This window comes from Leuciscus leuciscus, assembly GCF_965113295.1.
Source record: "Leuciscus leuciscus genome assembly, chromosome: 3".
NCBI lineage: Eukaryota > Metazoa > Chordata > Actinopteri > Cypriniformes > Leuciscidae > Leuciscus > Leuciscus leuciscus.
This window is the reverse complement of record NC_138727.1, coordinates 18,018,707-18,046,043: the sequence shown is the minus strand read 5'-3', so window position 1 is coordinate 18,046,043 and position 27,337 is coordinate 18,018,707. Positions and strand designations below refer to the sequence as shown.

The 27,337-nt window shown below is 39.5% G+C and overlaps 1 protein-coding gene across 1 annotated transcript in view; it reads left to right on the top strand.

Moving 5' to 3' along the window:
* Positions 1-848: 848 nt before the first annotated feature.
* chrna8 (cholinergic receptor, nicotinic, alpha 8) overlaps positions 849-27,337 on the top strand; it is a 94,534-nt gene continuing 68,045 nt past the window's right edge. The window contains exons 1-2 of the mRNA XM_082164595.1: positions 849-989; positions 24,055-24,194. Of these exons, the coding sequence (XP_082020721.1) occupies positions 917-989; positions 24,055-24,194 (213 nt within the window). The 5' untranslated portion in view covers positions 849-916. The remainder of the gene's footprint in view (positions 990-24,054; positions 24,195-27,337) is intronic.

Genomic DNA, 27,337 nt, shown 5'->3' with positions numbered 1-27,337 from the left:
TAAAAGTGCTATAAATAAATGTGAATTGATTTGAATTGAAAATATAAAAAATATTTTTTTCTAAACTTTTTTTTTTTTTTTTTAATGAACCTGTACCCTGAAAACTATTCACTGAAGTAGAAAGTGTGAAAAGTAACCCCGGTCTGCGCTATCCTAACTGCAACAGTCTACACACATTTGACTTCAGGGACAATCCCTCGGGAACAATATGGCTTTAAGTGCTTTGCTCATATGGCACAATAGTGACAGGAATCATGAATTAAATCACAGAATAATTAGGTAACGTCTTTAACCTCTAAAATAGATTAACGAGAGGAATGTAATACCTACTTCAGAATTAGTGCACTGATCACAAACATCTGATGATGCGCTCGGGCTGCAAACTCATATTTATAAATCCTAACTGAACCAAATAATGATCCATTAAGAACATTGCCAAATAAGAGGCGTTTAAATCTCCCCTCGGATTCAATACTTTAAATGCAGATTTTACAGGCATCATATCGTGCTTGCAGCATATTAACCACAGCAAGCGATAGAGTGATTTCTGCGGATAGCGCGTGTCCAGATGGCGTCTTTACGCATAATGTAGGAGCACGCGCAATCATGCAAAATGTTTATATTGTAATGCATATTAGACTTGGCTGAGATTGATTAACCAAAGGGAAAAAAAACAGTTTATGGGTCACAGTTTATAAGGATAACATGCCGATTATAGACACACTGATCTTGCATTGCGGTCAGTGAGTGTGTTTGAGAAATTAAAAGCAAATGGGAGCGAGAGAGAGAAAGAGAAAGAGAGAGAGAGAGTGAGAGGAGGGCGCGCGCAAGTGTTCCACCTAAGCACACAGCTCGGATGCTGACAGACTAAAGTTTCGTCGGCTTGTCTGAATGAGGACAACTTCCAATTAAAGGAATGATGCAGAATCAAAGACATTTTGGAATTCTTCACCTTGGATTTTTTATATGGACGTCATTTTGTATTAAAGGTAGGTGCTGCTGTTTTTCTAACTTAAATAATTTGCGTAACACAATTTACTTTTGTAATAAGTAATTTGATAATAGTAAAAGTGAACTCCGCGAAGGTGCATCGTATCTAGATGAGTTGCTTTTATTTGTTTTAAAGTGTAACTTAGCCTGAATAGTACGTATAGCTAAAGTATGACAAAATAATTACTTAGACTTAATGAATTAGAGCTAGGATGGATCATTTCACTGTATAAAAATATGAGCATTTATGTTTGTTTTTATGTACTGCTTGAGTGTCTGTGTGTGATTTGCCTTGCAGCACCCCGATCTCGTAATACCCCGTAACATCTGGCATGATCGCACTGAAGCATGAATACTGACAAAAATATAGTTAAACATCCTTAGATCTGCTCGCCAATACGCCGATGTGAGACGCAAGCAACCATGTAGCAAGGACATAAAGGATTTCTAACCTATAATTTCAGGGTAGGCTATTATAGGTTAGCTCAGTGCATGAGTATACGCGCGCGCATCAAGTGTATGTCTCTATGCTTGACTTCCTTTTGATACTTTCAATTAACGCCTTGCTCAATAAATCTTTTATGCGCGAGTGATATCATGCCTGTGTGGCATTTAATATTGATTAACTCACGTTTCAGACAAAAATTGGCGAGTTGGTATGTATATTCCTTTGCTGACACAGAAATGTGTTCCAAAAGAAACCAAAGCAAACCTTTGTTTGTAAACACAGAAAAGCAGACTGATATAAACAGTGAAATATCCGATTGACTGTATATCAGCATTTTTGGAACACCACTCAGCCAAACAAATTTTAGGATTGAAACTTTGTATAATCCACCTCTCTCACACATTAGCATTGGAACTGTTCCTCTAAATAGTAACCTGTCTAAAAACATGTAGGCCTACAGAACTTGGTTTGTGTCATGATGACTTTTTGGATTAGCAACACATTCTGTTCCTGAGACATGAAAAAGGTCCCTTGGTGTCCTTTTATTTGGTGTCCTTTGGTGTCCTTTTATCCCTTGGTGTCCATGCCAAAGCATGATTAAAACTCTTAGATTGATTGGGGTTTTTACTTATAACCATTTAAGGTCTGGGATTGCCCTAAAACTATTTACAGAGGTCACTCTCACCCAATGCTTTAAGTAAAAAGGACTTCAATTTATGACTCTGGTCAGCTCTGTGCCAATTATGGTAATAATATAATGCTGACTGCAGATTTCTTTAAAAGGTAAAACATTTGCAGACAAGGGCCTCTGGATTCCTGGACCACTCATGTCTATTCTTTAATAATACAATTGTGGGCAATGTTGTGTGAATTCAAATAGATTTTTTTGAAAAAGCCGAACCCTAAACCTAACGTATAGGTCATAAGCAGAAAACGTACATGAGATTGTACAATTTGACACGAAATAGCCACCAATTCACCAAAACATAAAAAATTACTAATTTCCATGAGAGTGTGTTGTCCTTACCCACATGTTAAATCTGTATGCCTTTTTTTTTTTTTTTTGTGACACTGTGAAACGCTGTGCATATGTGGGAACCAATGCGTTTAAAAGCAGGAATATACAAATTACGTTTTACTGTTTTGTTGTTAACGACATTGGTATTTTCCTTATATTTCCTTATACAGAAATGTAATTTTAACCAACATTTGGACAATATTCACACCACTCTCCCAGCTGTCATGGAGGGTTAGAATTTATACCATGACCTTAAAATCCCATATACCAGCAGCTTACAATTTTTGGCTGAGAGAAAATGGTCAACATGCAAATAAAAGAGAGATGGCAGTCATATGTTTTGCATCAGTATCATGTAGTGGAAATGGCTGGCCTGAGTGAGCCAGGCCTCATCATAATTTCAGTAACGTACCCCACTGATTGTATCAATATTTACTTTCAAAATCATGTCAAAAATGCATTAATCCTTCCCTTTGCTTCCACACGTCTGGGAAGCTCTTCCAATAGATGTTGGAACATAGACGCAGTGATTGGCTCTGATCCAAAAAAGTTTGAGAACCACTGCTTTTAAAAGAGTTCACTAAAAGGTTCTTTGAGGAACCTAAACTGAGTTCATCATGCAATTAATTAAGACATTTCTCCTTATGAAGAACCTTTTGGCATAAATAGTTCCTTAAAATTGAGCCAAGAACCCTATGGTTCTATTTAGAAACCTTTTTTCTAATGTAAGTCTTGAGAAATTAGATAAATGCCAGGCAGTCTACTTGAGGAACGACCACTCCCTGAGAGGACAAAGGACCTTTCTGGAAATTAACATTTGAACTCTCTCTTGTGAAACTAGCACCATCATTCAAGTCTCACCTAAGCAATCCTAATCTACATTTCTTCCCGTCTTCCCCCGTCCCTCATGCTGAGATCACCAAAATTCACCCAAGAATCTATAATGTGAATAATTATCATACAGTATTACACATGTTTGGTATCGTTTGAAATGCCTCAGTGCAACTGGTACAAAGGTCTCATTCCCAAAGTAGTAAAACAAAAGGTAATAAGGTTTTTTAAGAGTTTATAGATAACTGGCACACAGAGGAGGGTGGGTCTCTAGACAAATGGATTACTGTAATGCTTTATTAGCTGGTTGTCCTGCATCCTCAATAAACAAACTACAGTTAGTCCAAAATGCCGCCGCTAGAGTTCTTACGAGATCAAGAAAATATGATCACATAACACCGATTTTATCATCACTGCATTGGTTACCTATAAAGTTCCGTATTAATTACAAGGTATTGCTACTGACTTATAAAGCCCTAAACGGCTTAGCTCCAGTCTATTTAACGGATCTTCTATCGCCCTATAATCCATCTTTAAGATCACTAAATTCAAGGCTTTTGGTCATACCTAGGATATCCAGAACCACCAAAGGAGGGAGAGCATTTTCACATTTGGCTCCAAAACTCTGGAATAGTCTTCCTGATACTGTTCGTTGCTCAGACTCGCTCTCCCAGTTTAAAACTAGATTAAAGTCGCATTTCTTCAGCCAGGCATTCATATAATCCTATAGTTCAAACTACAATCCGGCCTCTAGCTCATAAATGCCAGAGGAGAACTGGCCCCTGACTGAGCCTGGGTTCTCCCAAGGTTTTTTTTTCTCCATTAGGTCACCTAATGGAGTTTTAGGACACCATTAGGTCACTTGATGGAGTTTTTCGGTTCCTTGCCACTGTTGCCTTTGGCTTGCTCAGTTGGGGATATTTTGGGGATATTTAATTTAATTTTATCAATCAATAAATTCCTCTTGAAACAAACTTTGTTATATTATTTTAATTTAATACTGTGAAGCTGCTTTGATACAATCTGTATTGTGAAAAGCGCTATACAAATAAACTTGACTTGACTTGACTTGACAAATGGTCTCCTACTCCCAAAAGGTGTCAACTCTGAATGTAAATCCCCATTGTTAGCAGATGTTTCCATGTGAGAGAAGTTTCTGTCTAATGAAAAGCAACTAGAGGATCAGGGCGATTCTGTACCTCAGATCAGCCCGTGAATGCTGAGAGTCAACCGGGACTCTCAGCATCATGTATTTTCTAATGTCGGGTTCGCATCTCTTATCTTTATTCCAGGGCATTTGATGTTTTGTATTGATTATCTTTGAACTGATTACGAAATTGGCATGATATATTTACCTGACATAAATTGTATCCATTGATTTTATTCTAACTGACTCTGGCATTATTTACAGTAAAGAGTTAAAAAGAATAGTCAAACATTCGCTCACATTTAATGATGCACAGATATCATTAAAATCTTTTCATTTATTTTCATTTCAATTACTGGAAAACTATCTAAACCTGTTATTTTACACTTACAAATAATCAGATAGAGTAAAGTAGTATACGTATTTGGCGTGCTGTCAGAGGAGAGGGCTCCGAGCTCAGAATTTTGTCCCAAACCCAGAGTACTCCTCCCATATTTCTGGTTAGGAAAGTTACCAGGGCTGCGTTCAGCCCCGACAAAATGTTGCACAACGTTTTTTAAACAGAAACGGTGATGCGTTGAACACACTGTTCTGATGACGCAAGAGTTGCAACTATGGCTGCTGAGAAGGCCATTCTTTGTGTTCTTTGTGAAGAATTTTCAGAGCCTGATGAAGTCGGTAAAAATATGTGTTTAATACTACAAAATATGCCCGATGTTACAGTTACTGCACTTGCCGCCCAGAACAAAAGAGAACATCCCAATCGAGTGAAGGGATTGCTGAAACTAAAATGGAAGCACACATCTTACCTAATTCAGACTAAAACACATTTAGCCTCACATACTGACTTTATTTGTAGTTCATACTGTTTTAATACCCTGTATTTTCTTTCTCATTTTTAGGAAAAGCACTTAATTACCATTGTTTATTTCTATACCAAATGTCATACACTTGCAATGAAACTAAAAATATAAACAACTACATCATTATGTTGATATCCTATATTTTTACAATAAAACTTACGACAAACATGTCTTCTAATATCCTCAGTTGTTGCGTATACCGAGCTGCATCGAACACATTTGTAAATTACTTTCCTTGAACCCATTGTGCGAGCTCACTTTAATACCGCGTGCTTTATATACATGTTGCTGCTGATTGGACTGCAGTTCTGACACACCCACCAAACAAGAGAAAACGTATTTCAAACCCCCGTTGCACCCATTTCCAGGAAACATGACGTTCAACCCAGAAACCGTAGCAAAACATTGCACACCGTTTTGAACTTGAACATGCCCCAGGCAATGGCGTATATATAGGCCTCCACTCATGCTGATTGGGTAGACATGTTGATTACTGATTGTTGACAGCTGTTTGGAATGACGTGATGATTGGGATGACGTGATGATTGGGATCATAGACATGTATAGAAAGGCTAGATAGCTTACCGGCGCTGAGAGCCAATGGGACCCGACGACGTCACACGGCGGCCATCTTAGGACAGGACCGCTCGTCCAGTTATAACATTAAAGTCTATTGTGCATGTAGTGCTGAAATAACTATATTTTGCTCAATTTTCAACCGATTTTCAAACGGCTTGGTGTGTCATAAACGTCAGGGATGCGGCTATTTAACTGCATACTTGTGAAAAATTATAGCCACAAACGGCATCAGCACAAATCATAGCCACGTTAATAAGGTTTGTAATAAACCAAACCGTTTGTAAATCCGTCAAGAATTCAGCAAGTTACGAGCATTTTAGTTGGCGTATGTCACTCACCTTCCGTCCACAGCAGCAGGGAGCAGCAGCGCAGTCTCCTGACCTAAGATGGCCGCCAAGTGACGACACAGCTGACTCCGCCTTGAGCCATCTAGCCTTTCTATACATGTCTATGATTGGGATGGCGTGATTATTGGAATTATGTGATGATTGGATATATAATTTGATATATAATTTGAACGTGTTTCTCCTAAACTTTGTTAATAAAACATAATTTAATGTTTTTAGCCATATACAGTAGTTTACACACCTGCTGTTTAAGTACCAGATTGCGGCATTGGGCAGGTTTTCCAAAGTCAGTGTCTCTCTCTTTTTTGAGACAGTCAGTGGCAAGTACAAAGTATCCTTGAGCACAACTGCATATACTAGGGCTCCTCAATGCTGTTCATAAATGTTTAAAGACTGGTCTGAAACTAGTAAGCAGGAATCTGAGTTCGGTTCCAATCCCGCACCGACATATCTAATGATGAAGTCTTCCAGAAAATACACTGGATTGTTGACCAGACTTTATTCAAACAAACAAAAGTCTCTGTGTGTGAAAACACACACACACACACACACACACACACACACACACACACACACACACACACACACACACACACACACACACACACACACACACACACACACACACACACACACACACACACACACACACACACACACACTCTCACTCTCTCACACTCACTTACTTACTTACTCACACTTTGCAGGGGAAAACCTTCCACTATAGTGGTATATTGAAGGAAAAGATTAGGCAGAGGCATTTTTTCCTCTTTGTGCACATCCAATGACTGTTCTGTATGCATTCATCACAAAATATTGACCAAATAATCATGATTATGATTTTTGCCATAATAGAGCAGCCCTAGATGCAATTATTTAAGACATTTCTCCTAATATAGATCCTTTTTGGCATTCCACTATAGTGGCATATTGATGGAAAATATTTGGCAAAAGCATTTTGTACCTCTTTGTGCACATCTAGTGACTTTTCGGTATGCAATCATCACTTAATGCAGGCAGCAATTGGCAGCTAGAAGAGTGAGAAAAAGAGAGGACTAACATGAGCCATTAAGGTCTAACTTGAAGACCACATGCATCATCATCATCTGATTCATTTTTAAAGGTGTAATGCTGCATATAGAAAAAAGCACTGCTGCAGTCAGCATCGGAAAGGTCTGAGTTTCTTAAAGGGTAACTCTCGGCAAAATGCAACCTAGGGTCTTTTCAACCGAGGCAAACTTTCACTTACAGTAAAAGCATAATTAGAATGTAAACGGCACTTTTAAGTTTGACCGTATTTTCGTTTTCGGTCAAATTGCCTTTTAAATGGGAGTGCTTGGGGCACTACTATGATAGCATCAAAAATCGCTATTTTTAAAAACACTAAGAAGGCTCGACACAACATGAAACTTTGCTCAAAGTATCACCAGGGGCTCTACACATGAACTTGAGCATTGAGAACATTGTTTGTTTACACAGAGTTTACTAAAAAGAAAGATTTTGAACAACTCACTGTAGCTGTGTCCGCCCGCATTTTGACAGTCAAAAATAGTCGATATTATTATTAACGAGTACTTATAGTTGAGTACTTAGTATAAACAAACATTTAAAATAGCAAATATTTAACATCATAACAACATATTTATACAGTATATAAATATATATGTATATATATATATATATATATATATATATATATATATATATATATATATGTTGTTTAATTTAGAGATGTGAAAATACATTTATGATGACAAATTTTAATGTTTGGTTTGAGTAGAAATCTGTACAATTAATGTTTATTTTATTTTTTATCGGTTGACAGCCCTACTTTTAACACATTACCCTGGATTTTAGCTAGACAGGACATGTGATTGTCCTCAAACATCCAACTGTCCTACACACTGAATCTAAAATACAGGAAGTGTCAGTCAATAATGTATTCGTGTCATTGGAGACATGTGGCCATACTGGGGCCGGAAGTGATGAATATGTCCTCTCTGTTGTGCCTGTACAGGTGAAGGCCAAGTCCGGGAGCACCATTGTGAATACCTATGCCTTTCTAGGCCCTGGGAGTTCAGCTTAATTCAGAGAAAACTTAATCTTTCAGGAGTCCGAACTAGCATTCTTCTTCGTACTCTTGGCCAAGAGAGGTCTGTAGACCATTCTTGCTTAGTGGTCTCGAGGTTTCTGGCTTGAATGAAGAAAACTTCCTGGACTTACCTGAAGTCTATACTCAGAGGACCATGCCTGTGAGCAGAAATAACATTCTCACTCAACAGGACCTAGAGAGATGGAAATACCTTGAAGGCATTAGAGTTCCCAGTTTTGAGGCAGAGGTGGAGTTGCTGATAGGCACCAATGCGCCGAAGCTCATGGAACCATGGGAAATAATAAATAGCCAATGCTTATAGGACTCTACTGGGGTGGGTCGTGAATGGTCCGCTGAGAGGTGGTGAGCCGCGCAAAGGCAAGATGAGCCATCCTTCTGTCACTGCCAAAAGGATCTCAGTCGCCAAGCTACAAGACTTATTGGTTGCTCAATACAATCAGGATTTTAATGAAAAATCAGACAATGTGTGCCTTTCCAGAGAGGATCAAAAGTTCATGCAAATAATAGAGTCTTCAATTCAGCTTGATGAAGGACACTACTGCTTTGACTTGCCTTTTAAGGCTGAAGATGTCTTCTTGCCAAATAATCGCAGCATCGCAGAGCAGTGTCTCTTAAGTCTTCTTCTAATAGAAAGTTCAAGAGGAATAAAGATTATCTTCAAGAGTATACAGCTTTCCTCTCTGAAGTCATTGAAAAGGGTTATTCTGAGCTTGTACCACATCAGCAGTTGAAGTGAGCTGATGGCAAGGTGTGGTATATTCCCCATCATGTGGTATAACATCCGAAAAAGAAAACTCTTAGAGTTATTTTTGACTGTGCTGCTGTGTTCAAAGGCATTTCATTGAATTCACAGCTGTTACAGGGGCCTTACCTCACAAGCACCTTACTTGGCGTACTTACCAGGTTTAGACAGGAATGTGTAGCGCTGATGGCAAACATTCAAGCCATGTTTCATCAGGTGAGGGTGTCTCTGGGGCACACAGACTTTTTACGCTTCGTGTGGTATCCTGATGGTGATACAAGACAAACTTTCATGCAATACAGGATGAGAGTTCACCTCTTTGGGGCTGTGTCTTCACCCAGTTGTGCAAATTATGCACTGCGGAGAATTGTACGAGACTACAAAGACAATTTTGAACCTAGTGTTCTGAACACAATACTCCAAAATTTCTTCATGGATGATTGTTTAAAATCGGTGTCATCGAAGGCCAAAGCCATACAAATGGTGCATGAATTGACTGAAGCCTGTGCGAAGGGAGGATTCCTCCTGTTGAAGTGGACAAGTAACAGCAGTGAAGTCTTGGCTAGTATGCCTTAGCCACAGCGCTCCAAGACCACCGGGGGGCTTAACCTGGATCAAAAGGCAAGTCCTGTCTAAACAGCTCTTGGTCTTCATTGGTGCATAGATGCAGACGTTCTGACCTTTAGGATAGCCATAGAAGAGCCAAGTCAAGTCAAGTCAAGTTTATTTGTATAGCGCTTTTCACAATACAGATTGCATCAAAGCAGCTTCACAGTATTAAATTAAAATAATACAACAAAGTTTGTTTCAAGAGGAATTTATTGATTGATAAAATTAAATTAAATATCCCCAAAATATCCCCAACTGAGCAAGCCAAAGGCAACAGTGGCAAGGAACCGAAAAACTCCATCAAGTGACCTAATGGTGTCCTAAAACTCCATCAGGTGCCTTAATGGAGAAAAAAAAAAACCTTGGGAGAACCCAGGCTCAGTCGGGGGCCAGTTCTCCTCTGGCATTGGATAGAGGCCGGATTGTAGTTTGAACTGTAGGATTATATGAATGCCTGGCTGAAGAGATGCGACTTTAATCTAGTTTTAAACTGGGAGAGCGAGTCTGAGCAACGAACAGTATCAGGAAGACTATTCCAGAGTTTTGGAGCCAAATGTGAAAATGCTCTCCCTCCTTTGGTGGTTCTGGATATCCTAGGTATGACCAAAAGCCTTGAATTTAGTGATCTCAAAGAGCGCGATGGATTATAGGGCGATAGAAGATCCGTTAAATAGACTGGAGCTAAGCCGTTTAGGGCTTTATAAGTCAGTAGCAATACCTTGTAATTAATACGGAACTTTATAGGTAACCAATGCAGTGATGATAAAATCGGTGTTATATGATCATATTTTCTTGATCTCGTAAGAACTCTAGCGGCGGCATTTTGGACTAACTGTAGCTTGTTTATTGAGGATGCAGGACAACCAGCTAATAAAGCATTACAGTAATCCAGTCTCGAGGTCATGAATGCATGAACTAACTTTTCTGCATCAGAAACTGATAGCATATTACGTAGCTTAGCAATGTTTCTAAGGTGGAAAAAGGCTGTTTTTGTAACATAAGAAATATGATTTTCAAAAGACAGGTTGCAATCGAGTATAACACCCAGGTCTTTTACTGTAGAGGATAAAGTAACAGGACATCCTATGATGTTAAAGTTGTATTGTGCGAGGTTTTGTGGGCGGTTTTTTGAACCAAGTATTACCTCTGTCTTGTCTGGATTTAATAAAAGAAAATTACGCGTCATCCAATCTTTTATATCTTTAACACACTCTGTCAATTTGGAAAATGTAGCGTTTTCATCCGGCCGTGATGAAATATATATTTGAGTGTCATCAGCATAACAATGGAAACTAATTCCATGTTTCCTTATAATATTTCCAAGTGGCATCATATATATTGAAAATAACAGGGGGCCTAATACAGATCCCTGCGGCACTCCATAGTTTACTGGAGTTATGATCGATTTTTCTCCATTTAAATAGACAAAATGGTAGCGGTCAGATAGGTATGATTTGAACCAGCTTCAAAGAGCGCCCATATACAAGACGTATTGTCTGTGGTGTCGGCCATCATGATCCTTTGGGTTTTCTTGCACCATTTACTTTGCCTGTTAAAAAGGATGCTGCAGGAGATGTGCAGGCTTAAAATCGGCTGGGATGCCAACATACCTCGTGTTTTCTCAGAGCAGTGGTCCAAATGGCTGGCTAATCTCCAACATATCACTGAGCTCACAGTGGACCGGTGCATCAAGCCAAAAGACTTTGGAACACCTACTCACCTGCAGTTGCATCACTACTCCGATGCCAGTAAGTATGGCTACGGAACTGCATCATATCTCAGGATGGAGAATGAGAGAAACCATGTCAGTGTTGCTTTTATCTTGGACAAGGCCAGGGTTGCTCCTTTAAAGCAAACAACAATTCCTTGTCTTGAGCTGACTGCTGCTGTCCTGGCTGTCCGGGTGGACAAGATGCTGAAGAGGGAGTTGCAGCTGGATTTACACCCATCAGTATTCTGGACAGACAGCACAACTGTTTTAAAGTGTATTGGAAATGAGACCAGGAGGTTTCATATGTTTGTGGCCAATAGGGTGGCTGTAATCAGAAATGAAACGGATGATGTACAGTGGAGACACATTGGCACAAGACTGAATCCAGCAGATGAGGCATCCAGGGGTCTAAGTGCTGAAGAATTCCTTGCATGCAAGCGGTGGCGGAAGGGACCAGAATTTCTCTTTAGGGGGGAAGAGGAATGACCATCATGGAACAACTTTTTATCCCTGTGGATGATCCTGAGGTGAAGAAAGACCCACTGGTGAATGCCTTTGTCTCCCACAGTCCACTGAATGCAACAAAAGTGTTTTTAAGCTACTTTTCAGATTTTAAGAAGCTGAGAACATCTGTGGCATGGATGCTCAGACTCAGAGATGTGCTTCTAACCTTGTCCCAAAGGAGAAAGGTTCTTGAAGCGAATGATAGTATTGGCCATGATAGTGGAGGCTGAAGAAATGACTATCTTTATGTCAAGATGCAAAGGGAAAAATTGGCTCTTCGTGGACAGTCACTGACAACAGGTGACCTTGAGGGAAGAAGGTGCCATCATCTGCTTTTTCCAGCAAGAGAGGTTTTTTGATGAGATTGCTGTTTTGAAAGATGGAGGATCTGTCAAATGTAACAGCAACCTCTACAAGCTGGACCCAGATTCGTAGGACGGATTGCTGCGGGTCGGAGGAAGGCTTAGTAGGGCTGCTATGCCTGAAGTTGAAAAACATCCTGTCATTCTTTCCAAAGAGCAACATGTGTCAAAACTCGACTTGAAGTATATCCATCAACAGCTGGGTCACGCAGGTAGAAATCACATGCTCTCTTTTTTTGGAAGCAATATTGGATTACTCGTGCCAATTCTGCTTGCAGGAAGGTCATCTCTAAGTGTGTAGTTTGTCGCCGCCTCCAAGGAAAGATGGGGGAACAGAAAATGGCCGACCTACCAGTAGAGAGAATTGTGCCAGACTTACCTGCTTTTACAAATGTGGGCGTCGACTACTTTGGGCCAGTGGAGGTGAAGAAAGGTCGGGGTAGAGCAAAGCGCTACTGCGTCCTCTTTACTTACATGGCGAGTAGGGCAGTTCATCTCGAAGTTGCTTATGCTTTTGATTCATGTATAAATGCCATTCGCCATTTCATGTGTCGCAGAGGTCAGGTGTCACACTTGACATCAGACAACGGCACCAACTTCATAGGAGCTGAGTGGGAGTTAAGGGAAGCCATTGCTAAGTTAGACAATCAGAAGATTCAGCATGCCTTACTGCAGAGTGGTCTGACATGGTCCTTTAACCCTCCAGCCGTGTCTCACCATGGAGGGGTTTGGGAGCGTCTTATTTGTCTTGCGAAAAGGGTCCTCTCTTCCACGCTCAGACTCCAAACACTGGATGATGAAGGTTTTCATACCATTCTTTGTGAAGTCGAAACCATTCTCAATAGTCGTCCCATCACAAAGGCCTCTGATGATGCAAATTACCTCGAAGCACTTACACCCAACCACATCCTGCTTTTAAAGTCAAAGCCACACCTCCCTCCTGGGCTCTTTTGTAAGGAGGACCTGTACCTGAAGAAAAGATGGAGGCAGGTGCAGTTCCTATCTGATCTCTTTTGGAAACGCTGGGTGAGGGAATACTTACCGCTACTCCAGGAGAGACAGAAGTGGATGAGACCAAAAAGAAGCTTTTCCGTTGGAGACATTGTGGTCATAATGGATCCTGTCGCTCCACGAGGGTCCTGGCTGATGGGAAAAAGTACGCAGACGTACCCTGACAAGAAAGGCTTTATCCGCTCAGTGCAGCTGAAAACAAAAACGGGTCAGCTGGAACGGCTCGATGGTGTTTTAGGCCCCCAATGGCTCCTTAGAGGCAGCTAACCCTACCCTCAACCTTAAACCTACCCATCCCCTCGCTGCCTGGAAGGCGCCGTTGGGGGCATAAAACACCAAGTGCCGCTGGAACGGCCTGTAACGAAGATCTGACTTTTGATGGAAGTCGAAGTGTCACAGATAAGATCCTGATTAGATGATCTGACCACAGATGACCTAAGCTCAAGGGAAGAACATTTCACTAAGATTAGACTTGCACAAATGACTCCTTTAGTTTAAAATAGGTAATTTGGGCAATTGTGATTAAAGTAAATATTCACAATTATGGGGCCGGGGTGTAGGAGCAATTTATACATTCACCTTTTCTGGATAGGTTAATATTGTAGTCACTTGGTGGGAGTTAAGTATATTTACAGGTGTAGCAATCAGTTAGGAAAAGGTGTGGATGGCGGGAAACACACGGTCCTTACCGTAGCCGCGAGAACCCACTTTACCAACAGCACGACAGCACACCACCCAAAGAGAGCTAATGTTTGACCTCAGAATTTTTCTGCTATGCGTTGAGAACACCATGCCATCTATGCCGAGGCTTATAGGATAGCCTCTACAAAGGGATTAGTCACTTTCCAGGGTGTTTCTCTTCACCCCTATTTTCTCTACTCTTCCCCTTTTAGCCCAGTACTGGCATTAGTGAATTAATTTATAGGGAAAGTGTGCTTTGTTTAGCCCTGTCCCCCCTCTATATCTTGTTTTTCATCAGGAAAAGAGTGGTGTGATAGCCATACAGCTTTTAAAGCCAGACGTTCATATAATCTGGACTATATCACAATCCTACAGAGAGTGAGCTGACCCATTTATTCCACAGGGATTTTCTCTTTCTCTCTCTCTTTTTTTCACTCACTTTTTTCCAAACGCATGAGGTGCAACCTGATGTGTTATTAGACCGGATGATTTGATGTTTGAGTCAAAGAATATCTTGTTCCTGATCAGGCTTCCATGTAAAATGATTTGCTCTTTATCCTCAGTGGAGAAGAAGAGTAATAAAATGGGTAATGTTTCACATACAAGTGTACCAGAAGATTAAGCCGAATTTACAGCGTTTCTGATTTTGATCTAACGTGTGCGGCCATAATCATACTTAGATAAATTCCCATAAAAGGCCTGGACTATGAGTAAGCAAACACTCATACACACGCAAAGAACATCTGTGTCTAGTGCTTTCCAGCAGAAGATGTAATCAGAGAAAGAAGAAAACAACATCTGTCTTTTTCCATTTCTTTCTTTCTCTCTCTCTTATATTGTTCTTTCTGACTTGCATCCTTCTCTTTTCCTCTAATACAGTGGTTCTTAACTGGTGGGTAAAGACCCAAAAATGTGTAATAAGTAACAAGAAACTCATTTGACAAGACACACACTGAATTTATAGGGGGTGGCCAGCACCATTAAAACAAAAAAGGGGGAAACAAAACCATACAAACTCTCACAACAGTAACAACACAAACCCTGCAATTAACACATTACATTTAACTAAATTTAGAGCCATCGATACACTTTTAGTTAATGCAAACCGAATGCTATAAGACAAAAGTCACATTGATCAGGACATCACATTTTCCTATGTCCCCTCTAATACATCAAAGTTGGTACACTTCTTCTGGTACTGGTCCATTCCCACAACACACCAGGTATTAATCATTTCATCTTAATTAAAAAAAAATTGTTTTGAACAATTTTAGTTGTTTTTAAAATGACATTTTATCCAAAGAGGATTTTTAACTTGTTTTAATGTTTTAACCTTAAGCCAAATGAAATAGCTAAGCCCGTGCACTGACTCGGTACAATTACAAATAAAGATATTAAAACAAACCAGTTTAGTAATGTCTTTTCATTTATTGATCAATGCAAAGATAAATGTATAAGAATCATGAGTGGCATAAATCCTGGCCATCACAGAGTCAAACATTTAAACAAGGAAACATTACTTTACATCCCCTCATCCATCAACGAAAAACATTAACAAACCTTTGTAAAGTAAAAAATAAAATAAAAATAAAAATCTATTAAATACAGGTTCCCTTACAAAACGTCATATGTGTGTGTGCCTCTTAAATATACAAGTAAACAAACAAACAAAATTTATAATAAAACATTTATATTATATTTAATCATAAAAATAATTGTAATTATAATTACATATATTGTTGTTGTAATAATACTAATACATTGTTATAAAAAATTATAATACAGTTTGATTTTTAACAGCATTTTTGTTTAGTTTTGTACTTAGTTTTGTAACAAACCACTTGATGGGCAATGTAAAATACTAAAGCAAAACCAGTCAAGACCACTGCACTAACACACTCTCTCACTATTCTTAGTTCTCTTTTTCTCTTCCATTTCTTTTCACTTTATGCCCAGCTTTCTCTTTTGTGAACATTCTCGCGGTCACAATGCTTCCATTATGCTCTCTTCGCTATTATGTTTCAGCATTTGCATGAAGTTCAAAAAATCACCCATCACACCATCACTGTCAGGTCCAGACTCTCTGTGAGCTTGCTGATCTCAAAGCCATCTCCCTCTGGAGTCTCCTTGACTGTTGTTATGGGGTTAAGCATCGAATGCTAGCACTCAAGTGAGGTGTGAGGAAAAGTTCAGTGAGCACTTGTTTCCCAGGCAAGCTGAAGTGGCATATACTTGTTCCAGTCTGTTTAAATATGTAATATCACTCTGCCCCACATTGTGTTTCACAGCATCTGTTTCTCAGCTTATTTATTTACCCACCTCCTTTGTGATTTGTGTTTGTAAGTAATGGTCTTTTATTAATGGACAAATGATTGGAACTATTTTATTTTTTGCTTTTTTGATTGAATGTAAGAATTCTTAATAAATCCACCCATCCATCCAAAGTTAATAAAATGGGTTTGTTTCCCCAAGGCAATAGAGGGTTAATCAATGACGGCACACACATTGAAAATGAGATTGTGCTGACCAGTGGGAAAAAGGATTTAAATAAGTAATGAAATTTAACGAAAGTGATTTAAAGACTTCCTATGTGCTATAGATGTGACCAGAATAGTGTTGGTCTGGAACACAACAGCCACAGTATCTCTTTCTTGGTTTCCATCATTAGACAGTCTTCTCCATGCCTTAAATATGCATTTTAATCACATTCACCAGATACTGCATCTGCCCTCAGGCTGATATGTGCCTGAGGGCCAAACACTTATTCCATTAGGATGAATTAGGGTAATCTGGAACACCTCTGCTCAGCTCTGATGTGTACATTTCACAAGCAAGTCTACAGTGTGTTAACACTAGACTCATTTGAGAAGCCAAATGCCTCACATTCAGTGTAAATGAGAGTAGACGGCTGCAGTCAGGGGAGGAGTGAAAGAAGAGCAGACAAATCAGACAAATCTCACTTCTCATGTGGATCAGCAATCTACATGTTAAGGCAAATATTGCTTTCATTTTCTTTCTGGCCAATTAAATGGATACAGTTGAACAAGTCCAGCATATCTATTATTAAGCTTCACTAGATTCTGTCTTTGTTCCTCTATTTTAGTGTTTATAAAAACATTGTTTCAGAAATATTATTTTAAATCATACATTCTAGAAATTACTGTCAGAGTGTTCACATATTATTTACACAGATAAAAAAAAAAAATATATATATATATATATATTACGCGAACAAACATAGTTAACAAGATAATATTTTAGACCAAACAAAACATCACGTTGTTCTAAGCCAATGATTTCTGAGATGTAAAGCCAGTAAGTTTTTATTTGCTTTTAGTCATGCTTTTTAGTTTGTGCAGTTGTTGGAAAGCAACTGGGATGTCTGCCTCTAAAAGAGTGTTTTGGCACATTACATCAAGTTGGACAGCATTTCTAACCGGCACACATTATGGTGGGGATCACCAGTGGTCCATCTGTGCAGATTGTTCATTTCAAATCCTAGCAGGGTTTTCATGTGATCTCAGTCATATTTTGGCTATTCCATTATATTATGTCCTTTATGAAAAAAAGTGTGCTTGTCCTTCAATGTATGTAAAAAAAAAAAACTGCACTTGCAGATAATAATAAAAAAATTAAATAAAAGGCCCTTATCCTTAGCGAGTACACTTTCATGACTTTATTTCTGAATACACTCAAGTACATTTCTAAAAAGTTAACTTTGTAATAATATCAAATTGAAAGATTTACTTCAAAGGACATTTTAAATCATTATATTTCAATAATATTTTGTCATGCTTCAAATGATTTTTTTAAAAGCTGCAGTCCGTAACTTTTCTGGGTTAAAAATTAATGCTTGAGCAAGTACATAACCAACCAGTGTTCAAAATCTGCTTGCCTTAGCTCAATTCAAAACGGTAAGCTTGTAATAATGTTTTTAATTCCAGTGGTACTGGTGGATTTCCACGGGATATTTGAGCATGTCTTTGCATCATTGCGTCACATCTGTACACATAAAGAAGGAGTCTCGGCTAGTAGGCTATATTGCGTGTGAGGATGTTGGAAGTGGAGATTTATAGCCTTTTCTCACAGCACTTGATATGATTATAATTAAACTTATCAGTTTGATGGCAGATCCAGAAAGGTTCAAATGACAATCACCAGTGACAACTGGAGATTCACCTGTTGTAAAATGCAAAAGACTTCGGAGTGGCTACAAAAAAAAAAAAAGAGACTGCAACTGTCACGGTACGATTGATGAGGATGTAGGCGCAAGTGCAAAGTAAAAGAGAGTTTATTATAAACAGGTAAACACCCAACACAGGAAGGAGGAATGATGTAATGTCCAGATAGCAACAATGATGATCAAAGGATAACGATAGTAGAGAGTGCTGGATGATTGGTAGTGGCGTTGGTGGAAGATGATCAATGGTGAAAACCAGGAACAGACCGGAACATCCACATGGAGACGACACGGTAATCCAAATGAATATAGTAAATACATAAAACTACAACACCATTAACACAGAAACTGAAACTCAGACAATGAACCAGCAACTGACACAACACAAGACAGAGTATATATACACATGACCTAAATGAGTGGCAGCTGGCACAATGGAAGCAAGGAACAGGTGTAATCAGAGTTAATGAGTCCAGGTGAACACAATCAACACAGAACCAAACACAGAAAACACAGAACACAGTATATACTGTGACAGTACCCCCCCTCTAAGGAGTGGCTTCCAGACACTCCCAAAGAAAGTTCAGGTGGGTGGAGGAACGGAGGTGGATCTGGGGGAGGGTAGGCGGGCCAGGTCCGTGAAGGGCAGGCAAAGCGGGCAGGGCAGGAAGCCAGGGCGGGACCGGCAAGGCAGGAAGCCAGGGCGGGGCCGGCAGTGCAGGAGGCCAAGGCGGATCCGCAGGCAGAACCTGAGACCAGGGTGGAGCTGCAACCCATGGTGGTGCCGGCGGCAACAGGAACCTGGGTAGAAGGAGAGAGCAGAAAGAGGCCCTCTGGCCCAGGTTAGACAAGGCAAGGAGTTCAAATTCGGCCATCTTGGGCCAGGCAGGAAATTCAGGGAGCTCGGGATCGGCCATCTTGGGCCAGGCAGAGAGTTCAGAGAGCTCAGGATTGGCCATCTTGGACCGCACACTAGGCAATTCACTGGGCAGCACACTAGGCAGTTCACTGGGCAGTACACTAGACAGTTCACTGGGCAAGACAGAGAGACTTTGAGAGTCGTGCATGACCATTTTGGCAAGGGAAGAGAGTCTATGGGGCTTGGAAGCGACCATGTCAGCTGACCCACAGGATACTGGAAACTCAGGAGTAACCATCTCGGCCTTCACAGGAAACTCAGGGAACTCGGAAACAGGCCTTATGGTCAGAACAGGAAGTTCAGGAGACTTGGGTTCAGCTAACCTGGTCGAGATCAGAGGCTCAGGGGACTCAAATTCAAACCTTTCTGCCATGATAGGAAGTGCAGGAGACTCAGGTTCGGACCTCTCAGGCGTGACAGGAAATGCAGGAGACTCAGGTTCGGACCTCTCAGGCGTGACAGGAAGTGCAGGAGACTCAGGTTCATGGGTTTGAGAGACCTCTTGTGAAACGAAAGAGCAGAAAGCAGACCACACACACCACAGAGCCATAGCCAACACAGGCAGCACAGAATTCAAAGGACATACCTCAGGCACTGTAGAGACCACAGAACTGGAAACAAACGGACTTAGAATCCCAGCCGCCCGTACCGACATCATCTGGGTATCCACCAGACTAGACATTAACCTCTGGGTCCTAGTATGCACTGGAGAGGTGGGTGAGGCGGTCATCTTGTGAAATGGCTCGGGTGTAGCAGCCATCCTGTGAAGTGGCTCGGGTGTGACAGCCATCTTGTGAAGTGGCTCGGGTGTGACAGCCATCCTGTGAAGTGGCTTGGGTGTGACAGCCCTCTTGTGAAGTGGCTCGGGTGTGACAGCCATCTTGTGAAGTGGCTTGGGTGTCGCAGCGGTGGTCCTCTTGTGAACAGACTCATATGTAGCCATCTTAAGGATAGGTACAGGTAAGACAACGGCCCTCTGGGGAACGGATGCAGGTATGGCGACAGCCCTCTGGGAAACAGATGCAGGTATGGCCACTGCTGTCTCAAACACCGGTGCAGGCATGATGACGGCCCTCTTGAGAACTGCCACCGGTTTGGCCGTGGCCATCTTTAAAACAGGAGTTGACGTGATAGGTCTTGTGGAGAAGGGTGTTCTTCTAATTGCCAGTCTAGAACCTCGCCCTGGTCTAGCTGGTGTAATCGGTTCTAGACTGGCCCTCCTAGGACTCGGAGTAGGACTGGCAGCCACCTTAAGAACAGGTGCAGCAGTGGTAGCCATCTTGTGAACCGGCTTGGATCTCCTTTCCACCTCTCTCTCTCGTGGTCGACGCTCGGGAAAGAGCGAAATGATCATGTCCATCGCACTCGCTACATCCATGATGGGCTGGTTCATTCTGTCACGGTACGATTGATGAGGATGTAGGCGCAAGTGCAAAGTAAAAGAGAGTTTATTATAAACAGGTAAACACACAACACAGGAAGGAGGAATGATGTAATGTCCAGATAGCAACAATGATGATCAAAGGATAACGATAGTAGAGAGTGCTGGATGATTGGTAGTGGCGTTGGTGGAAGATGATCAATGGTGAAAACCAGGAACAGACCGGAACATCCACATGGAGACGACACGGTAATCCAAATGAATATAGTAAATACATAAAACTACAACACCATTAACACAGAAACTGAAACTCAGACAATGAACCAGCAACTGACACAACACAAGACAGAGTATATATACACATGACCTAAATGAGTGGCAGCTGGCACAATGGAAGCAAGGAACAGGTGTAATCAGAGTTAATGAGTCCAGGTGAACACAATCAACACAGAACCAAACACAGAAAACACAGAACACAGTATATACTGTGACAGCAACCGGGCCATGCGAAATCAAGGATGAATATCGGAAGGGCATTAAATGTAATCACGCAATGCTGATGTTGTTAACATTAACAATTTGAGAACAAAGTATAATTTGCACGGTTTGACGTGATATGATAAGCGATCGTTAATCAACACGATTTACTGCAATGCTTTTTTTCCCTTAGTTGGTCAGAACAAAAGTGGATGTTACTTACTTGTTCAGATGACATTTTCCGGTGAAAATTCTTATGTTGGTCATACTTCCAAAAAGCAGAATCTGTGATTCCGAATGACAGTACCCACACCGGCGTGGTGACTGACAGCCGCACATTCTCCTCAAAACATTGGATTCATCCGTGCTGTGCTATGCCGAGGCACAACCCACGTAAAGTTGATAATTCTGCTAATAACTGCAATAGCAGATTTCGAACAGAGATGGCGACAAAGAGGACTGCAGCTTTAAATATAACATATTTTACATGTACTAATTTGCAACCTCATTAATACAAATGTGTAACTACAAATATGTTTAAATACATGACAGACCAGTTTCAATAGAGAAAAGTATGTTAGTTTACCATAAGTGCTTGTCAGTACATTCTGCAGTGCGCTTTAACCGTATTTCAAAGACAATAGAAGTAAAAATTTAGAAATTACATTTAAAGATGTACTTTAGGTCTACTCAAGTCGGTGAAACAGCACTCTAAAGTTCAGTTAATTGCATTTAATATAAATTTAAAGTATAATACATTTTCGGTAACACTTTATTTTACAGTGTCATTGTTAAATGTTACATGTAGTTACTATAGTAATAACTATAAATTATGCATAATTATATACAACTAGCCCTAAACCAAACCCTATTCCTAACCCTATAGTAAGTACCAGTTTAAATGGTAGAGAAAGATTCCAGTGATATTTGTCAGTCTAAGAGTTGGATGAAATCATAGTAAATTGCAGAAATAACAAGTGCAAAAATGGCTTAGATTACTCTGATTATGTAAGAGAACAAAAGAGAATCTATCATTTCCTCTCTGTAGGGACCTTGTTAAGAGTGTCAATCATTCTCGTCATGGGCTGTAATCCTTTAGTGTCATATAGTGTTAAACCCTCTGTTGCTTTCTTTATTGTCAGTGCTCCATGCTGTGTTTGGCGTGTGTGTGTTTGTGTGTATGCGTGTGTGACACTATTGCCGAAACAATCTTTTAGAAACTTTCAAAGCAACTTTCAATTAGGATTTTTTTTGCTTGAGCGTTTACAAGCCCAGCCTGTATCCTGTTGCTTGGCATGTCATGTATCCAGCAGCTATCACTGTTCTGTACGGGTTGATTCAGACAAAAAAGCAAGAGATTGAAGTCCCATTCTTTGAAGTGACATGAAGACCAAGTATGGTAACCAATACTCGGAATTTAAGTAGTGAACACACAGGCGGGCAGCCATTCACTGTGGCGCCCGGGGAGATTTCTTGTTGCCTTGCTCACAGGCACCTTAGTCGTTTCCTGCCGGTATTGAGAATCGAACCCACGACCTTTGGGCTACAAGGTCTCTCTAACCATTAGGCCACAACTGCCCCCTGCAAGTATCAGCTGTTAGAAATACCAGAACAAAAGAACACAAGAATGTTAAATGGTATAGTGGTAATTAAGATCATTTGCGCTCTTAATGAAATTAAATTGTGTCCTAAAGTAGGAGATACCTATACCAGGGAACTTCTTGTGTTAAACTTCTGTGCCCATTTAGTTGTAGCTGCTAAACCTGCCTAAATGGACAATAGAAGTGGTCTACCTTTGAAAAAAAGTATCTTTACCTGCTAGAAGCCAGTTATTGCTGCTATTTACTGATCATGCAAATACTTGGTTTATTAAAAAAGCACATTCCAGAACTTGAGTCACTCATTACTGACATTCTGACCTTTGTGACAGCAAGTCATGAGATTTTTTTGTTCACTGCATAATTTAATTATTTCATTCTAGATTATTAAAAAAACTTATTTGATGTTTATTAATTTATTTAAAGGTTAACTTTTAGGTAGCTTTCAGTTTGAATTCCAATAGCATTTGGGATGAAGTATAGTAGTAGCCAGCAATAAACTTACTGTGCACATTGAAATTAAACATTAAGTAAACATTGACATTACTTTGCAAAAATGCCACATGTATTATAATGAAGGCCAGCGTTTAGAGAGGATAAGTAAAAAAAAAATAAAAAAAATTATATTGCAACATTAAAAATAAAAACTATAACAACTAAAGGCTTCCAATTGATAAGAGCTGTTTTAAATACTACACTTTCTTAAATGAACAAGCCACTGATTTAACATGATCTTTTTGCACAAAATAAGACATATTTGTTTCTATTTAATAAATAAAGAAAATGAACACATTTTTAATAACAACAGTGATATTTTAGGTCTACCCAGAGATTAAAGACAAAGCATTCTTGTTGGTTGGCATGTTTAACACTCAGTGCATTGATTAAAAACTTGATGCTAAACAGATTTTATGTGAGCTGCATGTAGTCTCTCTCTGTCACAGCTTCAATCTCATGCACAGATCCACGGAACATACGCTCCTTTTAATTTCCTCTTATGCATTGTGAGTCAGGAGAGTGTGAATGATGCCTCTTACAATGTGAATGGGTTCCTTTGATTTATGAAGGAAATTCTGCTTATTACAGTGTAACCATACTGAATCTATACATAGACATCATCCCAGATGTTCCAAGAAAATTCAATTATCCACATTGAATTATCCTGGACTGCTAATATTATGTCATACATTAGTTTCTTGAAATTTTCCGTTTCATCTCTCCATCTCATCGTGTTTTTACATTTGAGCAAATCCCATTAGTACACATCAGGGGACTTTAGTCCATCTTTGTGAAGGAGAGTGGAAGGAGTGTGGATATTTTATACTGCTGATTTGCTGTAGTCTTCTCTCAGACTGTCCCCTCCATGTGTTTTTTATTTACAGGACAACTGCAATGTCCCTGAGGGAATTAGTCTCTGTGTTACTGAGTTGCCTATCAGAGCCTGTGGAAATCAAATCTAAAGATCAATTAAAAATGTAACTCCAAACCATCTCTTGTGCATTCACTCTTGATGAGATCTTTCTTTCTTTCTTTCTTTCTATAGAGTCGTTACAAGGGGAATATCAGCGAAAGTTGTATAAGGAATTGATGAACAACTATAACAGACTGGAAAGGCCTGTGCTCAATGATTCTTCACCCATAGTGGTGGAGCTGGGACTCACGCTGCTTCAGATCATAGACGTGGTGAGTTTCTGCGTCTGCTTCTCTTTTATGTGATTTTTTCTTTCATGAGGCTGGTTTGTATCACACCATGCATATTCCGCTTCCTAGTGTTTTAAGTGGTGATTTGCAGTTGGATCAATCTCTTCACTACTGCATCCATTGATTTCAGTTTGATTGATAAGACTGTACGATGTACGATGAAGGTCACTGTGCTAGGTTTCGGCATCAAAATCGGCATCAGACTTTTTAGACTTGTAAAACCTTGAATTTAAAATGGGGTAAAGGATGTATCTATGAAGAACAAACAAATTACAATTGTTAAAAAACAAACTAATATAAAATCCCTGAATAAACAATATTCACACCCATTACCAGTATGTTTCAAACTCTTATCTGTAGGTCCACCAAAGTACATAATTTACCTCCATTCTACCATATCCCAGGACTGTCCTGGTTCAAAAATGGTATTTGATGGTAGCTTACATGTGGTGGAACACACATGGTCTCTACACACATAAAGCTGATTTATGATGTAATTGTGTTTTGTGCTTACAAAGGACATGGACTCCAAATTACAGTATATGCATTATACAGCAAAATATCAAACAAAAAAAGGAGTTTGTTAGAATTATAAAACAATAGATTTATTTAAAACTAAGACTCAATACATTTTCTGATTGTATTTGGACACTATTTGGATATCAAACTTTTGTGAAGCATGTCCATAGTTAATGTGATGAACTACACTTACACCCCTGAGAGAAACTGACTTTATATATACACTAAAAATCACCTTGAAAACAGTTGGTTAAAAGATATGGTTAAGTTAGATCTTTTTCATAGTTTGTGTGCATGTGTCACTTGGTTTATCTAATGGAAATGAAATGTTTATATTTTATTTGTGGCTTAAATGTCCAAAAGTAGACTTTTTTTATTTTGATAATTTACTGTAAACATCAAGAGCCTTCTGATTTGTTTTTGTTTTGTTTGTTTTTTTGCTTCAAAGTGCAAAGTCCATACAAACCTAACAATTAACACCCTATTTATAGGGCTGGTTTTAATATTTTGACCCGCTTGGACTTACGAGTAAACCACTTCACTTGGGAACTGTGCTGTTAATGAAAATGTTTGTTTTCTGCTCCTTAGCAGATGTTGTTTTCCTTTCACCAGGCTCTTAATAATTTAAATAATTTATTTGTACTTCTGAAGGCAACCAAGTCCCAGTACTCAGTACAATACTAAACCCTTTAATTTAAGAAAATCCCTATTGTTATATTTGTAAGGATATTAAAACTAGGGTTTTCATAACCTAAGTGGTTATAATTTTTTCTTCTTCTAATTTTGAGAGGACAAAACAGGTATTACACAGGAGAAAATAATATAAAAATGAAAAACAAGGTCCCTAATTAACTTGCTTTTGTAGATTTCAAATTGAATCACACACATTATTATGACCAATTATTGTTTACATTATGGATCCTGTCACTTTGTGATACTAGTGCTCAACCCTAGTAGTATCAATTTGTATTATATGTATATTAATTTACAATAATTAATTTGAAACAGCCCAATAAAATCATTAAATATCTTAAATTTAGCAAGTTTTTTTTTTTTTTTTTTTTTTTTGCCGAAAATAAGAAGGAAAAAACAGTTAAGAAGAATTTTATGTTTTATTGTTTTATGTTTTGTGAATCCAGGTGAAAAGTTTATTTTCTCACAGGCACAATTTCATTTTTAATTTTTTTTATTTCCTTTTTATATGCCAGACGGATACATATGTTGATGTTTCATCACAGCGGCATTCCCTGAGCATGAAAAGATCCACATGAAACATTAATAAGATAACTTTTTGGCTCAGTAGCTGTTGCACTTGACTGCATAAATATATATATCATAAATATGTGGGCAATGAATAAGGTGGAGAATAGAAAATACAAAAAAGATGTGCACATCCCACACACCTTAATTGGGCTCAGGTGCAGGACAAAAAAATAAATAAAAAAAAATAATGAAAAAAAGCATGATGTCCGCACCTGATGGTGCTTGATGAAGACCTGACTGTCAAAACGTTGCACTTTCAATCACAGTTCTTTTTTCCATTAATGAATAAGGCTGTGTGTCCACCAAAGCGTTTTTAGCCGAAAACGCTAGGCGCTCTGCAGAAAACGCCTAGTTGTGGGTGCTTGACAGCGGTCTGGCAGCGTAGCGTTTTTTTCAGTTGAAACGATTTGCTTGCTATAATACAGAATATCCGCGAAAGTGTTACTAGTATTTAATTTCACAGATCGTCTGTTTCTGTGTTGTTTCTATATAAAAATGTCGATAGATTATAAAGTATTTGCTTTGGCTCGTTTTTAATTATTTTGTTCCGTTATTATGCTGCTTGTTGTCATCTGTTGACGTTGAACAAGCAGAATGTGACTGTTGGTCGTTGTGATGAGCGTTGCGTTTTACCCAAAGTTGAACATTCTTCAACTCTTGGCGACCGGTAAAAAACACAAAGCGATCATCGCTTCAGCGTGAAAAAGACGCTCAGTGCCTCGTTACGCTCTTGGCGTTTTAAAAATGCGGCGTTCACATTGAAAACAATTGGAAAAATATGCCAGCCGCGTGAAAAAACGATTTGGTGGACACAGGGCCTAGGTAAATGGAAAAATAAATGGAAAATGTCTCAGTGTTACATTTTTTACCCCGTTCCCTAAGATGGGAACGAGATGCTGTGTCACTACATTGATGCTATGGGAACGCCTTTAGCATGAGCCGGTGTCTGAATCATGTGTAATATGCGCCAATGCCAGTGGCCACGGACAAAGTCAGGTGACACTGCATACAGCGTGACTAAGTCTATAAAAGGCACCTGCACAAGCGCGTCACCAGGTTCATTTGTCTGAGGAAGCCACGCAGTTGTACTTGAAGAATGGCAATGTGACGCAGCATCATGTTCCCATCTCAGGGAATCGGGTTACATCCTTTTCGAGGGAACATGAACTCTGCGTCATTGCGTTTATTCTATTGGATCACAATGCCCACGCCACCATGGGACATATATCCTAAGAGCCCAAACTGGACATCATTTATTAATCCTCTCCTGCTCCTGAGTTTCAAACAGTGGAGGGTAGAAGGCTTGGAGAACAACAGGATGAAATGATGATGAAGGCACCCTT